At 45.7% G+C, this 16,498-nt stretch overlaps 1 protein-coding gene across 1 annotated transcript in view; it reads left to right on the top strand.

Annotated features, from left to right (window-relative positions):
- The first annotated feature begins 330 nt into the window (after positions 1 to 330).
- VAT1L (vesicle amine transport 1 like) overlaps positions 331 to 16,498 on the top strand; it is a 103,304-nt gene continuing 87,136 nt past the window's right edge. Inside the window, exon 1 of the mRNA XM_075325856.1 lies at positions 331 to 659. Coding sequence (XP_075181971.1) covers positions 442 to 659 — 218 coding nt within the window. The 5' untranslated portion in view covers positions 331 to 441. The remainder of the gene's footprint in view (positions 660 to 16,498) is intronic.

The raw sequence follows: 16,498 nt of genomic DNA, 5'->3' as shown, positions 1-16,498 counted from the left end.
TTTTTGAAAAATAAATAAAAAATCAATTGAAATAGAAGTTTGAAGTTAGATATACTAGGGTGTCTATTTTTTAATGAACATTTTCTTCAATTTAAAGGGGTTTGGCCGGAATTATTTTTACATTATCTTTTAGACATACCCACTTCTATAGACCATGATGTGTGGTTATTTCCGTTTAATACTTCTTAGCTGGATGTATATGGATGTATATGGCCTCTTAGAGCGTCTCTTGATGGGCGCCATCGCAGGACAGATGGACACATGACATCCAGGACATAAACACATCTAGTCTCCGGCTCTATGTGTGGAGTGTGCGCGCAGCAGTGCCCGGGAGGCAGCGAGGCGGAGAGAGCACCGCGCAGCTAGAGCGCGCATTACGGTAAGAGAAGGACCAGCGCCTGGAGCCGCAGCGCAGCCGGAGCATCCCATTCATCAGGAGCCATGGCCAAGGAGCGGCCGGAGAAAGCCGAGGAGACCGAGCAGATGATAGAGAAGGAAGGAGGGAAGGAGCCGGCCGAGGGGCCAGGAGGAGCCGCGGATGGCAGGGACATGAGAGCCGTGCTCCTCTCCGGGTTTGGAGGGCTCAACAAGCTGCGGGTGGCCCGGAAAGTGATGCCAGAGCCCCAGGATGGAGAAGTGAAGATCCGGGTGAAAGCCTGGTCCGGTACCCTTTATATACCATCCCCATTCACCATGCATTCGGGGGAGGGGGGAAGGGGTAATGCAACTCAAGTGTGGAAGGGTTAAATAGAAGATGGCCTTCTGCTGAAAGGGTTAACTGGAACGCTTACCTGTTGGTCGAAAGGGTCAACCGGACGCAACCCGTGGCCGGCGAACTTGGGATGCAGAGTTTGCTGTTTTAAAGGGTTAACAGGGAAGCAACCTGTAGAGGAAGGTTTTACGGGTCAGCCCACAGAAGCAAGGGTTAACTGGTAACAAGGGGGGGGGTGGTTACTCATTGCTTCCAGGCTGAGCAGGGTTAATCGCAGGCAATGGGCTAACAAAAGGGTTAACACCAGCTTGGTGCCCAAGGGTTAACTGGTAACAAGGGGGGTTATTCATAGCTTCCAGGGTGAGCAGGGTTAATCGCAGGCAATGGGCTAACAAAAGGGTTAACGCCAGCTTGGTGTCCAAGGGTTAAAACTCCTAGCAGAACAGAGGAATTAACCCTTCTTTAACTTTAGAGGCAGGGTTAATCGCAGGCGGTGGGCTAACCAAAGGGTTAACTGGATGAGGAAAGGCTTAGACCCAGCAAATATAAGCGATGGACAACGGGAAAGGGTTAATCGGACGCAACCCGTGGCCGGCCAACTTGGGAAACAGAGTATGCTGTTCTAAAGGGTTAAAAGGGAAGCAACCTGTTGCGGAAAGGAAGGATTTAGGGGTCAGCCCGCAGATGCAAGGGTTAACTGGTAACAAGGGGGGTTACTCATTGCGTCCAGGGTGAGCAGGGTTAATCGCAGGTGGTGGGCTAAGAAAAGGGTTAACTGGATGATGAAATGGTTAGCCCCAGCAAATGTAACTGATGGACAACGACAAAGGGTTAATCGGACGCAAATCGTGGCCGGCCAACTTGGAAAACAGAGTTTACTCTTGTAAAAGGTTAATAGGGAAGCAACCTGTTGAAGGATTTACAGGTCAGCCGGCAGACACAAGGGTTAACTGGTAACAAGGGGGGTTACTCATTGCTTCCAGGGTGAGCACGGTTAATTGTAGGTGGTGGGCTAAGAAAAGGGTTAACTGGATGACTAGTCCGGGCGATTGAGGAAAGGGTTAACCAGGAGGGTAGCCCCAGCGAATATAAGCAATGGACAACTGGAAGGGGTTAATTGGATGCAACCCAACTTTTGAAGGAGAATTTGCTGTTGTAAAGGGTTAATAGGGAAGCGACCTGTTGAGGAAGGGTTTATAGGTCAGCCTGCACAAGCAAGGGTTAACTGGTAACAAGGGGGGGTTACTCATTGCTTCCAGGGTTAAACGCAGGCGGTGGGATAACGAAAGGGTTAACTGGACAACTTGTCCCGTCGATTAAGGAAAGGGTTAAACAGGATGATGACCCAAGACAACATGAAAGGGTTAAAGCGGACAGCCAAGCTCTCCAGCTTGGTGCCCAAGGGGTTAAAACTCCTCGCAGAACAGCGGAATTAACCCTTCTTTAACTTTAGAGGCAGAATCAGAATCATAAGGGTTAAATAGGACAACTAGAAGAAAGTCAACCAAAAAAAAGAGAACCAGATGGGCAAACCTAGTGATTGACAGTCAACCAGTCATGGGGGTGTGATGGAGTCCTCTGGTGGACGAATGGTTAACTCGAGGGACCACAGGATAAAAGAGACTGATGGAATGGGCACTCCGTCATGGAAGGGTTAATCGGGGCTGTGGTTAGATAGAAGTACTGGGAGGCTCCCAGTCACCAGTAATGCCCCCATACTGGACATCCGAGCAGCTCACCTGTTACATCAGGGTACAACAGGCAGCCATTTACATTCCATTCATTGTCTTTTTGATATTTTTTGTATAATCCAGATTATATAATAATCCAGAATATGTGATAATCCAGCATGTGACAAGTCTTGTTAATAAGGGGTTAAAAGAAAATGTGTTTTATAAATATGGGAAAAACAAAGAGAAGAAGTGAAGTTGTTATTGACAATAATAATATTGATAATAATAACATTTTTATCGTCGCTATATTTTCAGATTTTAACCCTTTTTTCATCAGGTCACCTAGATTTTATTTTTTCGCACTAAATATATTGAGTGAACCATTTGCTCCCGTTGCGAGGCCTTTATACCGCGCTGAGTATTGATGCAACTTTAATTGAAAAGACATTTACAAAGCGATGAAACGGCGCCGACGGCATCAGCCTAACTGATACTCTGATATTTGAATTCTCAAAGTTCTGTTACTATAGAGACAGGATCAAGAAAGATGCAAAAGATGCTCCGTCTCCTAGAGACTCGCGAGACACACCTGTTTGGGAGTACATATAAATATACATGTATACTATATATATATATATATATATATATATATATATATATATATATATATTCATATATATATATATATATATCCATATGTAATACAACGGCGCTTTACAGATGTGATCATTGCTGTTCCCATTTGGGGCTCACAATCAAATTCCCTATCGGTATGTATTTGTACATATATATATATATATACTAGCTGTAGTACCCGGCGTTGCCCGGGATAGTAACTGTCTCTGTCTCTCTCCCAGTCTCTGTCTGTCTCTTTCCCTCTCTGTCTCTGTGTCTGTCTGTGTGTATGTCTCTGTGTCTATCTCTCTGTCTGACTCTGTATCAGTCTCTCTGTCTGCCTGTCTCTATCTCTGTCTGTTTGTCTCTGTCTGTGTCTGTCTGTCTATCTCTTTCCCCATCTGTTTCTTTCCCCGTTTCTCTTTCCCCGTCTCTCTCTTTTCCTGTCTGTCTCTTTCCCTGTCTCTTTTCCCATCTTTTTCCCTGTCTCTCTGTCTGTCTCTCTCCCTGTGTCTGTCTCTTTCCCCGTCTGTCTCTTTGCCCGTTTATCTCTTTCCAGGTCTGTCTCTTTCTGAAGTCTGTCTCTTTCCCCATCTCTCTCTTTTCCTGTTTCTCTCTTTCCCCGTCTCTCTCTTTCCCCATCTCTCTCTTTCCCCATCTCTCTTTCCCCATCTCTCTCTTTCCCCGTCTCTCTCTTTCCCCGTCTCTCTCTTTCCCTGTCTGTCTCTTTCCCTGTCTCTTTTCCCATCTTTTTCCCTGTCTCTCTGTCTGTCTCTCTCCCTGTGTCTGTCTCTTTCCCCGTCTGTCTCTTTGCCCGTTTGTCTCTTTCCAGGTCTGACTCTTTCTGAAGTCTGTCTCTTTCCCCATCTCTCTCTTTTCCTGTTTCTCTCTTTCCCCGTCTGTCTCTTTCCCCGTCTGTCTCTTTCCCCGTCTGTCTCTTTCCCCGTCTGTCTCTTTCCCCGTCTGTCTCTGTCTATCTCTGTCTGTCTCTGTCTATTTCTGTCTGTACCTGTCTCTTTCCCTGTCTGTGTCTGTCTGTCTCTATCCGTCTCCCCACCGATATCATATTACCTCACATATAAGCTTCTTATACTACGAATGTCTTTCGTTCCTATAGCAACCAATCAGAGCTGCTAATAATAACCTGTGGCTCCAAGCTCCATTGACTCCAATGGAGGCAGGATTTTTGGAGAGTAACTGTAAAGCGCAGGGTTAAATTTTCTGGTCAAAACATACTCTATGACGTTCCCTGAATCACATGAGGCGTGTGTGCAAAATTTCATGATTGTAAATGCAACGGTGCAGATTCCTTTAGCGGACATACACACACACACACACATACATACATACATACATACATACATACATACACTCAGCTTAATATATATGATATATGTACAAATACATAACGATGGGGAATTTAGATTGTGAGCCCCAAATGGGAACAGCAATGATCACATCTGTAAAGCGCCGTTGTATTATATATATGTATATATAGTAGAGAGGAGTTGGTCTGTTGGCGTACTCGAGATATCACAATGTGTTATATGTATTAGCTTAATGAGACACTAATGTATGATTGGTGGAGCCAGACCCCTGAGCTTCACAGAAAACAGGGAGTGAAGAGTTAATACTGCTGAGTCCTGGAGCACACCATAAGGCCCCATTCACGCATCAGTGAAAAACATTTGTGTTTTGGCACACTAGTGTACACCGTGTACTATCCGTAATAGCACGCGGAGATCAGGAATTTTTTACTCACCTGTCCCCGACGCTGCTGCTTCTGGGTCCGCAGTGCAGTGAATATTCATGAGCATAATGAACGGGCCCGGAAGCAAGTGACAGCAGCGCTGGAGACAGGTGAGTATAGAAAATAATTTTATTTCAAAGACACGTGTTTCCTCCGGTATGTATCACACGGATCACTTTAGTTTGTGCTCCGTGTGACATCAGTGCTGCCGGAGAAAACAGGACACATGGGCACACGTGTGCTGCATACAGACACACAGTCCTTTTGAAAACACTGATGTGTGCGTAGGCCCATTGATTTTAATGGGTCTGTGCATGCCAGTGTCTCCAGTAGATATGAAAACGGACGTCACACATACCGGAATCAATGACGTGTGAAGGAGGCGTAACAGACAATATGTTGTGGGCATGCTCTGTGACTATAGTGTAGGTATGCTCTGTGACTATGCGGTGGGCATATTCTGTGACTATGTTTTGGGCATGCTCAATGAGTATGCTGTGGGCATGTTTTCTGACTATGCTGTGGGCATGCTCTGTGACTATGCTGTGGGCATGCTATATGACTATGCTGTGGGCATGCTCTGTGACCATGCAGTGGGCATGCTCTGTGACTATGCTGTGGGCATGCTATATGACTATGCTGTGGGCATGCTCTGTGACCATGCAGTGGGCACGCTCTGTGACTATGTTGTGGGCATTTTCTGTGACTATGTTGTAGGCACGCTCTGTGACTATGCTGTGGGCACGCTCTGTGACTATGTTGTAGGCATGTTCTGTGACTATGTTGTAGGCATGTTCTGTGACTATGTTGTGGACATGCTCTGTGACTATGCTGTGGACATGCTCTGTGACTATGCTGTGGGCATGCTCTGTGACTATGCTGTGGGCATATTCTGTGACTATGTTATGGGCATGCTCTGTGACTATGCTGTGGACATGCTCTGTGACTATTCTGTGGACATGCTCTGTGACTATTCTGTGGACATGCGCTGTGACTAACCTGTGGGCATGCTCTGTGACTATGCTGTGGGCATGCTCTGTGACTATGCTGTGGGCATGCTCTGTGACTATGCTGTGGGCATGCTCTGTGACTATGCTGTGGGCATGCTCTGTGACTATGCTGTGGGCATGCACTGTGACTATTCTGTGGACACGCTCTGTGAAAATGCTGTGGACATGCTCTGTGACTATGCTGTGGACATGCTCTGTGACTATGCTGTGGGCATGCTCTGTGACTATGCTGTGGGCATGCTCTGTGACTATGCTGTGGACATGCTCTGTGACTATGCTGTGGGCATGCTCTGTGACTATGCTGTGGGCATGCTTTGTGACTATGCTGTGGGCATGCTCTGTGACTATGCTGTGGGCATGCTCTGTGACTATGCTGTGGGCACGTTCTGTGACTATGTTGTGGGCATGCTCTGTGACTATGCTGTGGGCATGTTCTGTGACTATGCTGTGGGCATGCTCTGTGATTATGTTGTGGGCATGCTCTGTGACTATGCTGTGGGCATGCTCTGTGACTATGCTGTAGGCATGCTCTGTGAGTATGCTATGGGCATGCTCTGTGACTATGCTGTGGGCATGCTCTGTGACTATGCTGTGGGCATGCTCTGTAACTATGTTGTGGGCATGCTCTGTGACTATACTGTGGGCATGCTCTGTGACTGCTGGGGGCATGCTCTGTGACTATGCTGTGGACATGCTCTGTGACTATGCTGTGGGCATGTTCTGTGACTATGCTGTGGACATGCTCTGTGACTATGTTGTGGGCATGCTCTGTGACTATGCTGTGGGCATGCTCTGTGACTATGCTGTGGGCATGCTCTGTGACCATGCAGTGGGCATGCTCTGTGACTATGTTGTGGGCATGCTGTGTGACTATGTTGTGGGCATTCTCTGTGACTATGTTGTGGGCATGCTCTGTGACCATGCAGTGGGCATTTTCTGTGACTATGTTGTGGGCATTTTCTGTGACAATGTTGTGGGCACGCTCTGTGACTATGTTGTAGGCACGCTCTGTGACTATGCTGTGGGCACGCTCTGTGACTATGCTGTGGGCACGCTCTGTGACTATGTTGTAGGCATGTTCTGTGACTATGTTGTAGGCATGTTCTGTGACTATGTTGTGGACATGCTCTGTGAATATGCGGTGGGCATATTCTGTGACTATGTTATGGGCATGCTCTGTGACTATGCTGTGGACATGCTCTGTGACTATGCTGTGGGCATGCTCTGTGACTATGCTGTGGGCATATTCTGTGACTATGCTGTGGACATGCTCTGTGACTATGCTGTGGACATGCTCTGTGACTATTCTGTGGACATGCACTGTGACTATTCTGTGGCAATGCGCTGTGACTATCCTGTGGGCATGCTCTGTGACTATGCTGTGGGCATGCTCTGTGACTATGCTGTGGGCATGCTCTGTGACTATGCTATGGGCATGCTATGTGACTATGCTATGGGCATGTGTTAGGGCCAGGTGGATGGGCAGACCCGGGAGGTGGATCCACTGGGCCGAACTCCCCGATGAGGGAAAGGGGTCCGGTAGCCGGAGCACTATAGGTAGCAGGACAGTCCGCGCACAAGAGCACAATGGAGAAGTCCCTGGGACCACGGGGTCACTGATGGTAGTCCGGGTGACGGAGCTCAGGTTCGGAAGCCGGGATGATGTCAGGCGGGGTCCGGAACCGTTGGAGCGAGATGACGGGTCACCGCAGGGAACAGAGATGGTACGGACTGTCAGGATGGCAGATAGGCAGTGTTCGGGGTTCGGGATTCGGCAGGACCGGATGGCAATGCAGGATCGGCTCTAGAAGAGAGAGAGGTAAGTATCTCACAGGAACACAAGGAGACCTGACTCCTAGCTTGGGAAACACGAAGAACAGGCCCCGCCCCCTTGGGCATTAAACCCCTTTATACCCTGTACCTGTGTGCTTCATTTCCTGTCATTGGACACTGGCCCTTTAAGAAAGGGTCAGTGACCGCGCGCGCGCCCTAATGCGCATGCGCGCGGCCCGGGTGCCAGAAGCCAGGGCAGGAAGCTGAGAGGAGGAAGCAGCAGAGCCGGGCTGGGGCTGGGAAGCCGACGGGCGCCGGGAGCGGGGACCAGGAGGCCTGGGAAGCGCGGGCAATGGAGGCTGGAGAGCGGGGAGCGTGGCAGGTGAGCCGGGGAGCGGAGCAGAGGACCCGGAGAGCGTGACAGCATGCTCTGTGACTATGCTGTGGGCATGCTCTGTGACTATGCTGTGGGCATGCTCTGTGACTATGCTGTGGGCATGCACTGTGACTATGCTGTGGACACGCTCTGTGACTTTGCTGTGGACATGCTCTGTGACTATGCTGTGGACATGCTCTGTGACTATGCTGTGGACATGCTCTGTGACTATGCTGTGGGCATGCTCTGTGACTATGCTGTGGACATGCTCTTTGACTATACTGTGGGCATGCTCTGTGACTATGCTGTGGGCATGCTTTGTGACTATGCTGTGGGCATGCTCTGTGACTATGCTGTGGGCATGCTTTGTGACTATGCTGTGGGCATGCTCTGTGACTATGCTGTGGGCATGTTCTGTGACTATGCTGTGGGCATGTTCTGTGACTATGCTGTGGGCATGCTCTGTGACTATGCTGTGGGCATGCTCTGTGACTATGCTATTGCATGTTCTGTGACTATGCTGTGGGCATGCTCTGTGACTATGCCGTGGACATGCTCTGTGACTAGGCTGTGGACATGCTCTGTGACTATGCTGTGGACATGCTCTGTGACTATGCTATTGGCATGCTCTGTGACTATGTTGTGGGCATATCATTCTATGTTATCTACCTTCAACTTTGTAATGGAGGCCCTTTGGTGCGTTGCAGGGGGGGGTGGCGGTGCAGTCCTGAAGGCTGGAAACACACTTATGCGTGTAAAATCGGTCCGACTTGCATGAAAACAAACTCGGACGATTTTAGTTCACGTTAGGTCAGTGTGCAATGCAAGGGCATTGCTTTTTTGAATTGTTTCCAGGCTAGCAGAGCGTGTGTAATCCGTGTGTGATCCGTTTTTATTCTCAGCAGCTATGTCATCTGCCATTCAGCTCTGCTACATGGCCGCTGACAGCAGCCACAGACAGAGCCATGTAGCAGAGCTGAATGGCCGCTGACAGCAGCCACAGACAGAGCCATGTAGCAGAGCTGAATGGCCGCTGACAGCAGACACAGACAGAGCCATGTAGCAGAGCTGAATAGCCGCTGACAGCAGCCACAGACAGAGCCATGTAGCAGAGCTGAATGGCCGCTGACAGCAGACACAGACAGAGCCATGTAGCAGAGCTGAATAGCCGCTGACAGCAGCCACAGACAGAGCCATGTAGCAGAGCTGAATGGCCGCTGACAGCAGACACAGACAGAGCCATGTAGCAGAGCTGAATGGCCGCTGACAGCAGACACAGACAGAGCCATGTAGCAGAGCTGAATAGCCGCTGACAGCAGACACAGACAGAGCCATGTAGCAGAGCTGAATAGCCGCTGACAGCAGACACAGACAGAGCCATGTAGCAGAGCTGAATGGCCGCTGACAACAGACACAGACAGAGCCATGTAGCAGAGCTGAATAGCCGCTGACAACAGACACAGACAGAGCCATGTAGCAGAGCTGAATGGCCGCTGACAACAGACACAGACAGAGCCATGTAGCAGAGCTGAATGGCCGCTGACAGCAGACACAGACAGAGCAATCAGAATGAAGTCGGATGAACGTCACCCGACTTCATTGTCATCCCGCGGCTCTGTGTGTCGTGGCCTGATCTTCGGTCACCGGTGAAGGTCTCACCAGTGACCGCAAATCCCCTGAGTGACCGCAGTGATCTGCGCGATCAGCGGTGCCGTCACTGAGGTTACCCGTGGCCACAGCTGGAAGTCCTCCCGCTGAGATCTGTGGCCGCGGGTAACCTGAGTGACGTCATCGCTGATAGCGCGACTCACTTCAGTTGCTGCAGGGAGCTCACAGAGAGCGGTCGTGGTCTGTGACCGCTCTCTGTCAGCTTCCGATGTAGCAGAGCTGACAGCGTCGAGGGACCTCTGTGGATTACGTCGGACCTGGAGGGGTATTTGGGGGTTTAATAAAGTGGTGAAAGAGGTTGGTTTTTTTTGTTATTTATTTCAAATAAAGGATTTTTGGATGTATGTCTTCACTTTCGTAATCATGGAAGGTATCTCGGGGAGCCGCCTGCCATGATTAATCTAGGACTTAGTGGCAGCTATGGGCTGCTGCCATTAACTCCTTATTACCTCGATTGCCACCACACCAGGGCAATTCTGGATGGCCGGGCACAGTCCCGGGACAGTCGCATCTAATGGATGCGGCTATTCCGGGCGGCTGCTGGCTGTTATTGTTAGGGTGGGGGCCGCTCCATAACGTTGGGCTCCCCATCCTGAGAATTCCAGCCTGCAGCTGTGTGGCTTTACCCTGGCTGGTATTAAAATTGTCGGGAACTGCGCGCCGTTTTTTTTAAATTACTTATTTATTTTTTTTACTGCGTTATATAGACCCGCCCACCGGCAGCTGTGATTGGTTGCAGTGAGACAGCTGTCACTCATCGTAGGGGCGTGTCTGACTGCATCCAATCATAGGCGCCGGTGGGCGGGTAAAGCAGAGCATATGAGATTGAATAATGAGCGGCCGGCTTTTTCAAAAGAGGAGAAGCCGCCGGAGCAGTGTGAACGCCGTGCAGCGCCGCGCTGGTGATCGGGGATCGGTGAGTATCAGAGAGGGGGGAGAGGGATAGACCGACATGGACAGAGAGTGAGGGACAGAGATAGTGACCGACAGAGAGAGAATAGAGACCGAGAGGGAGAGACCGACTGACAGAGAATAGTGATTGACAGAGAGAGAGACCGACCGACAGACCGACCGATAGAGAGAATAGAGACCGAGAGGGAGAGACCGACTGACAATAATCTCATGTTTCTCACAACACTGGAAATGAGTGAGGTCTCACAATGTCGGGCAATCTCCATGATTGACCGACATTGTAAGACCTCACTAATTTCCAGTGTTTTGAGAAACATGCGATTAATGTATTTAGAAAAACGCATGTCACTATGATGGTGTGAGTGCCGGTCCGTGTGACATGCTTTTTTTTCACGCTCCCATAGACTTGCATTGGAGAGACTCGCGCGAGAAACTCTACAAATGGCAGCATGCTTCGATTTTTTTCTCAGTCCAATTTGGACTGAGAAAAAAATAGCAGATGAGAGCTGAATCATTGAATAACTTGTGTCCGAGTGCAATGCGAGATTTCCTCGCATCGCGCTACTGCGAGAAACTCGCAAGTGAGAAGCCGCCCGAAGACTGACAGCTCAGGTTAGCGGCATAGTCGTTCCACTGATCTGAATTGTTCACTGATCAATGTTGCGAGCAAAAGTATTTGCAGAATCAGATGAGCACCGGGGAATTGATGCTGGCCGGATCCAGCGATCTGTATAGCAAACAGCTCACAAGTGCGCGCTCCTTCACTAGCAAACCAGCCGCTGTGGACAGACTGCAGTAGTGACTGCTAACTTAGCCGATGAGCAGTAAACTAGAAATTAATATATCCCTCCTCACTTGAGAACAGAGAGGATTTTTTATGAGAGAAAAAAATGCCTGTTTTTACAAGCACTTTGTGATTTTACCTATTTATTGGGAATCTGTCAGCAAGTTTTTGCTATGTAATCTGAGAGCAGCATGATGTAGGGACAGAGACCCTGATTCCAGTGGTGTGTCACTTAATAGGCTTTGTGTTGCTTGTGTTTTATCAGCAGGACATGATCACTATAGGACTAGGTGTCTCGTGCTTCCTAGTCCAATCATGCCCCCGCTACTGATTAGAAGCTTTTTGTCAATATACAGTGTACACAAAGCTGCCAATCAGCGGCATGGGCAGGATTATACACAGCTCAGCATTCAAAGATCTGCAGCAGAGAAAACCGTGATTGTATCACAACTGCTGGAGCCAGTAAACTAAGTGACACGTTGCTGGAATCAGGGTCTCAGCTCCTACATTATGCTGCTGTCAGATTACATAGCAAAAACCTGCTGACAGACTCCTTTTAACACTTGAGAGAACCCCATTACCTGACTTGTGAAACAAATAGAAAATTAAGACTGAATATTTTATTTGGGAACATGGGTCCCAATTCATCATGTTTTTGTTGTTTTGTTTTTTATTACTTTTGTGTCTTTTTTTGTTTGAGAATACACTACACAACTCTGCAAATATTTTTTGTCGTCACTAATGATTATTTAGGCTGAAACATCTAGATTCCTAATAATTCCGAAATAAAAAGTAAAAAAGCAAAATCAAGAAACTGTTGCAAAAAAAATGAAAGAATGATTAAGTTGCCAAAAACTAGAGTCACCATTAGAAACATTTTGTTATTATTTTACACTTTTTTTAGTCATTTCTTTTTGTCTTTTTTTATTTGCATCTTATTTTTTTAGTTTGCGCCTTTTAAATTCTATTTTATGTGCTTTCCCGTTTTTGTTTTGTCCAGGTTTCCAGGTGTTTTCAATTGATTCATCATTTGTGGCTTTTTTAAAAAGTTGCAAAAATTTTGCGCAAATTGTCTCCAGTCACCCTCAGGAGTACTTTTATGCAATTTTTTTTTACCACATTTTAGTAAATTCTGACTTTTTTGCTTGTAGTAATTGCAAAAAGATTGAACACGAGCATTTTCTTTTTATATATTTAAAAAAATTAATGAACCGCGTACAACATTTTGAACAATTTGGCAAAAAAAAAACCCCATAAACAAGTATAAAAAAGACAAAAAAAGGACTTAAAAGAAACACAAATGAAGTGATGAATCAAGTCCTTATATGTTTTTTTTTTCCAGTCACTTGCCTTTTTTTGTTTTGTGTTATTTGTCAATGTTATTTGAGCTACATTCTTCAAATGACGTGTCTGATTCATAAAAATTGTGCACAATCAAAAAAAAAAATCCTTTTCATCTTCTTTAACCTTTTTGAGCCTTTTTAAAGCAAAAAATTCCAGTAAATATTCAAGTCTCAAAAATTGCTCAAAAATTCAGGTGCACATAGGATCACGCCCTAGTAAATATTCAAGTAAGATGTCTCAAAAATTGCGCAAAAAAATAAATAAAAATCAGTCACACATGGAATCACTCAACTAAAATGTATCAAAAATGTCGCAAAAAAATAATAATTCAGGCGCACATAAGATCACTCCCCAGTAAATATTCAATAAAAATATCTCAAAAATTGCTCAAAAATTCAGGTGCACATAGAACCATGCCCCAGTAAATATTCAAGTAAGATATCTCAAAAATTGCGCAAAAAAATAAATAAAAATCAGTCACACATGGAATCACTCAACTAAAATGTATCAAAAATGGCGCAAAAAAAAAAAATTCAGGCGCACATAAGATCACTCCCCAGTAAATATTCAATAAAAATATCTCAAAAATTGTGCAAAAAAAAAAAAAGTAAAATGTCTGAAAAATTGAGCAAAAAAATTTAAAAATTCAGGTATATATAGAATCACTCCCCAGTAAATATTCAAGTAAAATGTATCAAAGATTGAACACAAAAAAATAATAATTCAGGGTCACATAAGATCACTCCCCAGCAAATATTCAAGTAAGATGTCTCAAAAATTGCGCAAAAAAATTCTAAAAATTCAGGTACATATAGAACCACACCCCAGTAATATTCAAGAAGAATTGAACAAAAAAAATATAAAAGTTCAGGTACATATAGGATCACTCCCCAGTAAAAATTCAAGAGAAATGTCTCAAATTGTGTGGAAAGAAAAATTCAGGCGCACATAAGATCACTCCTCAGTAAATATTCAAATAAAATGTCTCTAAAATTGTGCAAAAAGAAAAAACAGGCACCCATAGAATCACTACCCAGTAAATATGTAAAATGTATATATAAGATCATTCCACAGTAAATATTGAAGTAAAATGCATCAAAAATTACACAAAAAAATTCAAGCACATACGAAGGGCTGCTGATAAGTCTTTGGCATTACCCAGAAAGAGACTAGATAGGATGATGAAGCTTTACATTTCTTCCACATACTTTCCACTTGTGTCATCACACTTCTTACATCGGTATTCCAAGTTCTATAAGGCTAGGTTCGCACACTGCGTCTTTTTGACGCTGCGTTTTTGTGTGTTTTTGGCCGCTAAAAACTCACAAAAACGCACCTGCGTCGAAAAAATGCATCAAAAAACGCATGCGTTATTGCCGCGATTTGGTGCGTTTTTGGCTGCGTTTTGCTGCGTTTTTGATCTCTGCGTTTTGCTGCGTTTTTCCAATGTATTGCATGGGCGGAAAACGCAGAAAAACGCAGGAAAGAACTGACATGTCCATTTTTTTTTTTTAACTCAAAAACGCAGGTAAAAAAAACAGATGTGTGCGGACAGCAAAAATGAAAACTCATAGACTTTGCTGGGGACGCAAAGTCCTGCAGTTTTAAGGCCAAAAACGCACCCGAAAAACGCGCAAAAACGCCGCGAAAAACGCACGGTGCGCACATAGCCTAAGCCTAGCAAAAAGAAGGATTTCGGTTGTGCCTCAAACCAGGCATCCGTTGCAGTCATGTCATCAGAAATGGTGGGAAATTTGGTACTCTTGAGGTGTTTCTTCAGTATTGGAAACAGATGATAGTCGGAGGGAGCTAGATCGGGTGAATAAGGTGGGTGCTCAACCAGCTGGAAGCCCAGCTCTGCCAGTTGTGCAGTGTGAGCGGAGGCGTTGTCTTGCAGGAACAAGATTCCTTTGGACAGCTTGCCGCGCCTTTTGGCCTTCAGAGCAGCCTTCAATTGGTCCAAAAGTTCAATGTAATACCTTGCATTGATGGTGGAACCCTTTTGAAGGTAGTCCACTAGCAGCACACCCCCCTTATCCCAGAAGACAGACGCCATCACCTTAGTGGCTGATTTTTGCATCCTGAACTTTTTTGGATGAGGAGAACCACTGTGCCTCCACTCTTTTGACTGCTCCTTGTTTTCAGGGTCATACAAATAAATCTAGGTCTCATCCATAGTGACCGGTCGGTCCAGGAGGTTCTTATCAGTCTGGAAATGCTGAAAAATGGACCGGGAAGTTTTCACTCGCATGATTCTCTGATCTGTTGTCAAACATTTGGGGACCCACTTTGCAGATCGCTTCCTCGTGTCCAAATGTTCATGGATAATGACACAAACACGTTCACGGGAAATCCCCATGATGTCTGCTATTGCTTTAGCTGAAATTCATGGATTCTACAGTATGAGGTTGTGCACAGCATCGACGATCTAAGGAACAACAACCACTCTCGCTCGTCCAGGACGTTCCTGATCATTGGTGCTGAAGTGGCCCGTTTTAAATTTGGCAACCCAGATCTTAACTATGGAATATGAAGGGCATTGATCCCCCAATGTCTGCGAAATATCATCATGAATATCCTTCACGGACTTTCTTTGCAGAATTGTATCCCTCCTCTGCTCTCAGTTGCTGTGAATATCGCATTAGACTCCACCATTGTGTTTTCCCGCGTGCGTAGAACACTGTTTCCACAAGCAACAGATACATATATTAGACACATAAGGCTTCCATGTAATGTAACATTCATTACCATAGAAACAAAAAAAGATCACAAAGACTTGTCAGCAGCCCCTCGTATAACCACTCCCCCCAGTAAATATTCAAGTAAAATGTCTCAAAAATGGCGCAAAAAATAATTTAGGCTCCCATAAGATCACTCCAGGAAGTTTACTTGCACAAAAATGTTGTGAATTTTTAAAAATTGGCTATTGATTATAACAAAATCAGTGAGTCAATAATGCGCAGACAATATGTCCGCCTTGGCGCGTGATGCGGGCAGGTGACATCCGACTTATTCCTTAAGGCTCATGTGATCCTTCATTTTCCGCGTAGTCACTGTAATCCAGGCTACTCCCGCTATGGTAACGCCGGCATTTCTGTCACGTCTAATGCCGGTAAACATCTCGTTGCCCCTTTGTTGTGTTATTCCGGGCAGGACGCCAAGAATGCGCGTATCGACAAGTTCACTTGCAGTTTTCCTGACATGCTTTTAGATAAACATAATTGTTGGAAATCTGTTTAGCAACATTTCCTGGGGTAAAAAAACAACAGTTTATATAGAGAATTGTTTCCCAACGGATCCGGATGAATTATCTTATTTAACGGGTTTTTAAAAAAAATTCCTAATCGCGGAAATGCAATAACACAATAATATAACCATAATCTGCCATTTTTGTGTCGCCGCCCTGGTGGTCACTGCCAGTAATGCAGCTGTTCACATACATATAACTGCTACAGCCAATCATTGATGACATCATGTCACTGCCGAGGCCAGTGATTGGATACAGCAGTCAGGTGACTGATTTACGGCATGTGACTGGGTGCAGGGCCGTCAGGGACCACAGGAGGTCGATGGATGGGATTTGAAAGATGAGGTCATCATATTTACTACAAAGTTTAGTAAATCTCAGAAAACACGGAGCAAAAAGGATACAGACACCTCTAGATGCGTATTTTTTACATACTTGTATTTTGGTCTAAAAATAATTTTTGCACTAAATTTTTATGAACTTTTATAGCCTCTGCTTTGCACTATTTCTGGTTGTATAATGAGTTAATTAAGACACTGTCAGTGAGCTGGCTTTGACTGAATTCGTTGCTCTTTTCTTTGTCTTTTTCTTAACTAATTTATGATGACATTAAAGTTCAACTCCACTTTGATGT

The sequence above is a fragment of the Anomaloglossus baeobatrachus genome, chromosome 10, assembly GCF_048569485.1.
Source record: "Anomaloglossus baeobatrachus isolate aAnoBae1 chromosome 10, aAnoBae1.hap1, whole genome shotgun sequence".
Lineage (NCBI taxonomy): Eukaryota > Metazoa > Chordata > Amphibia > Anura > Aromobatidae > Anomaloglossus > Anomaloglossus baeobatrachus.
Note: the sequence above shows the minus strand (reverse complement) of the source record. Positions and strands in the feature narration are given on the sequence as shown.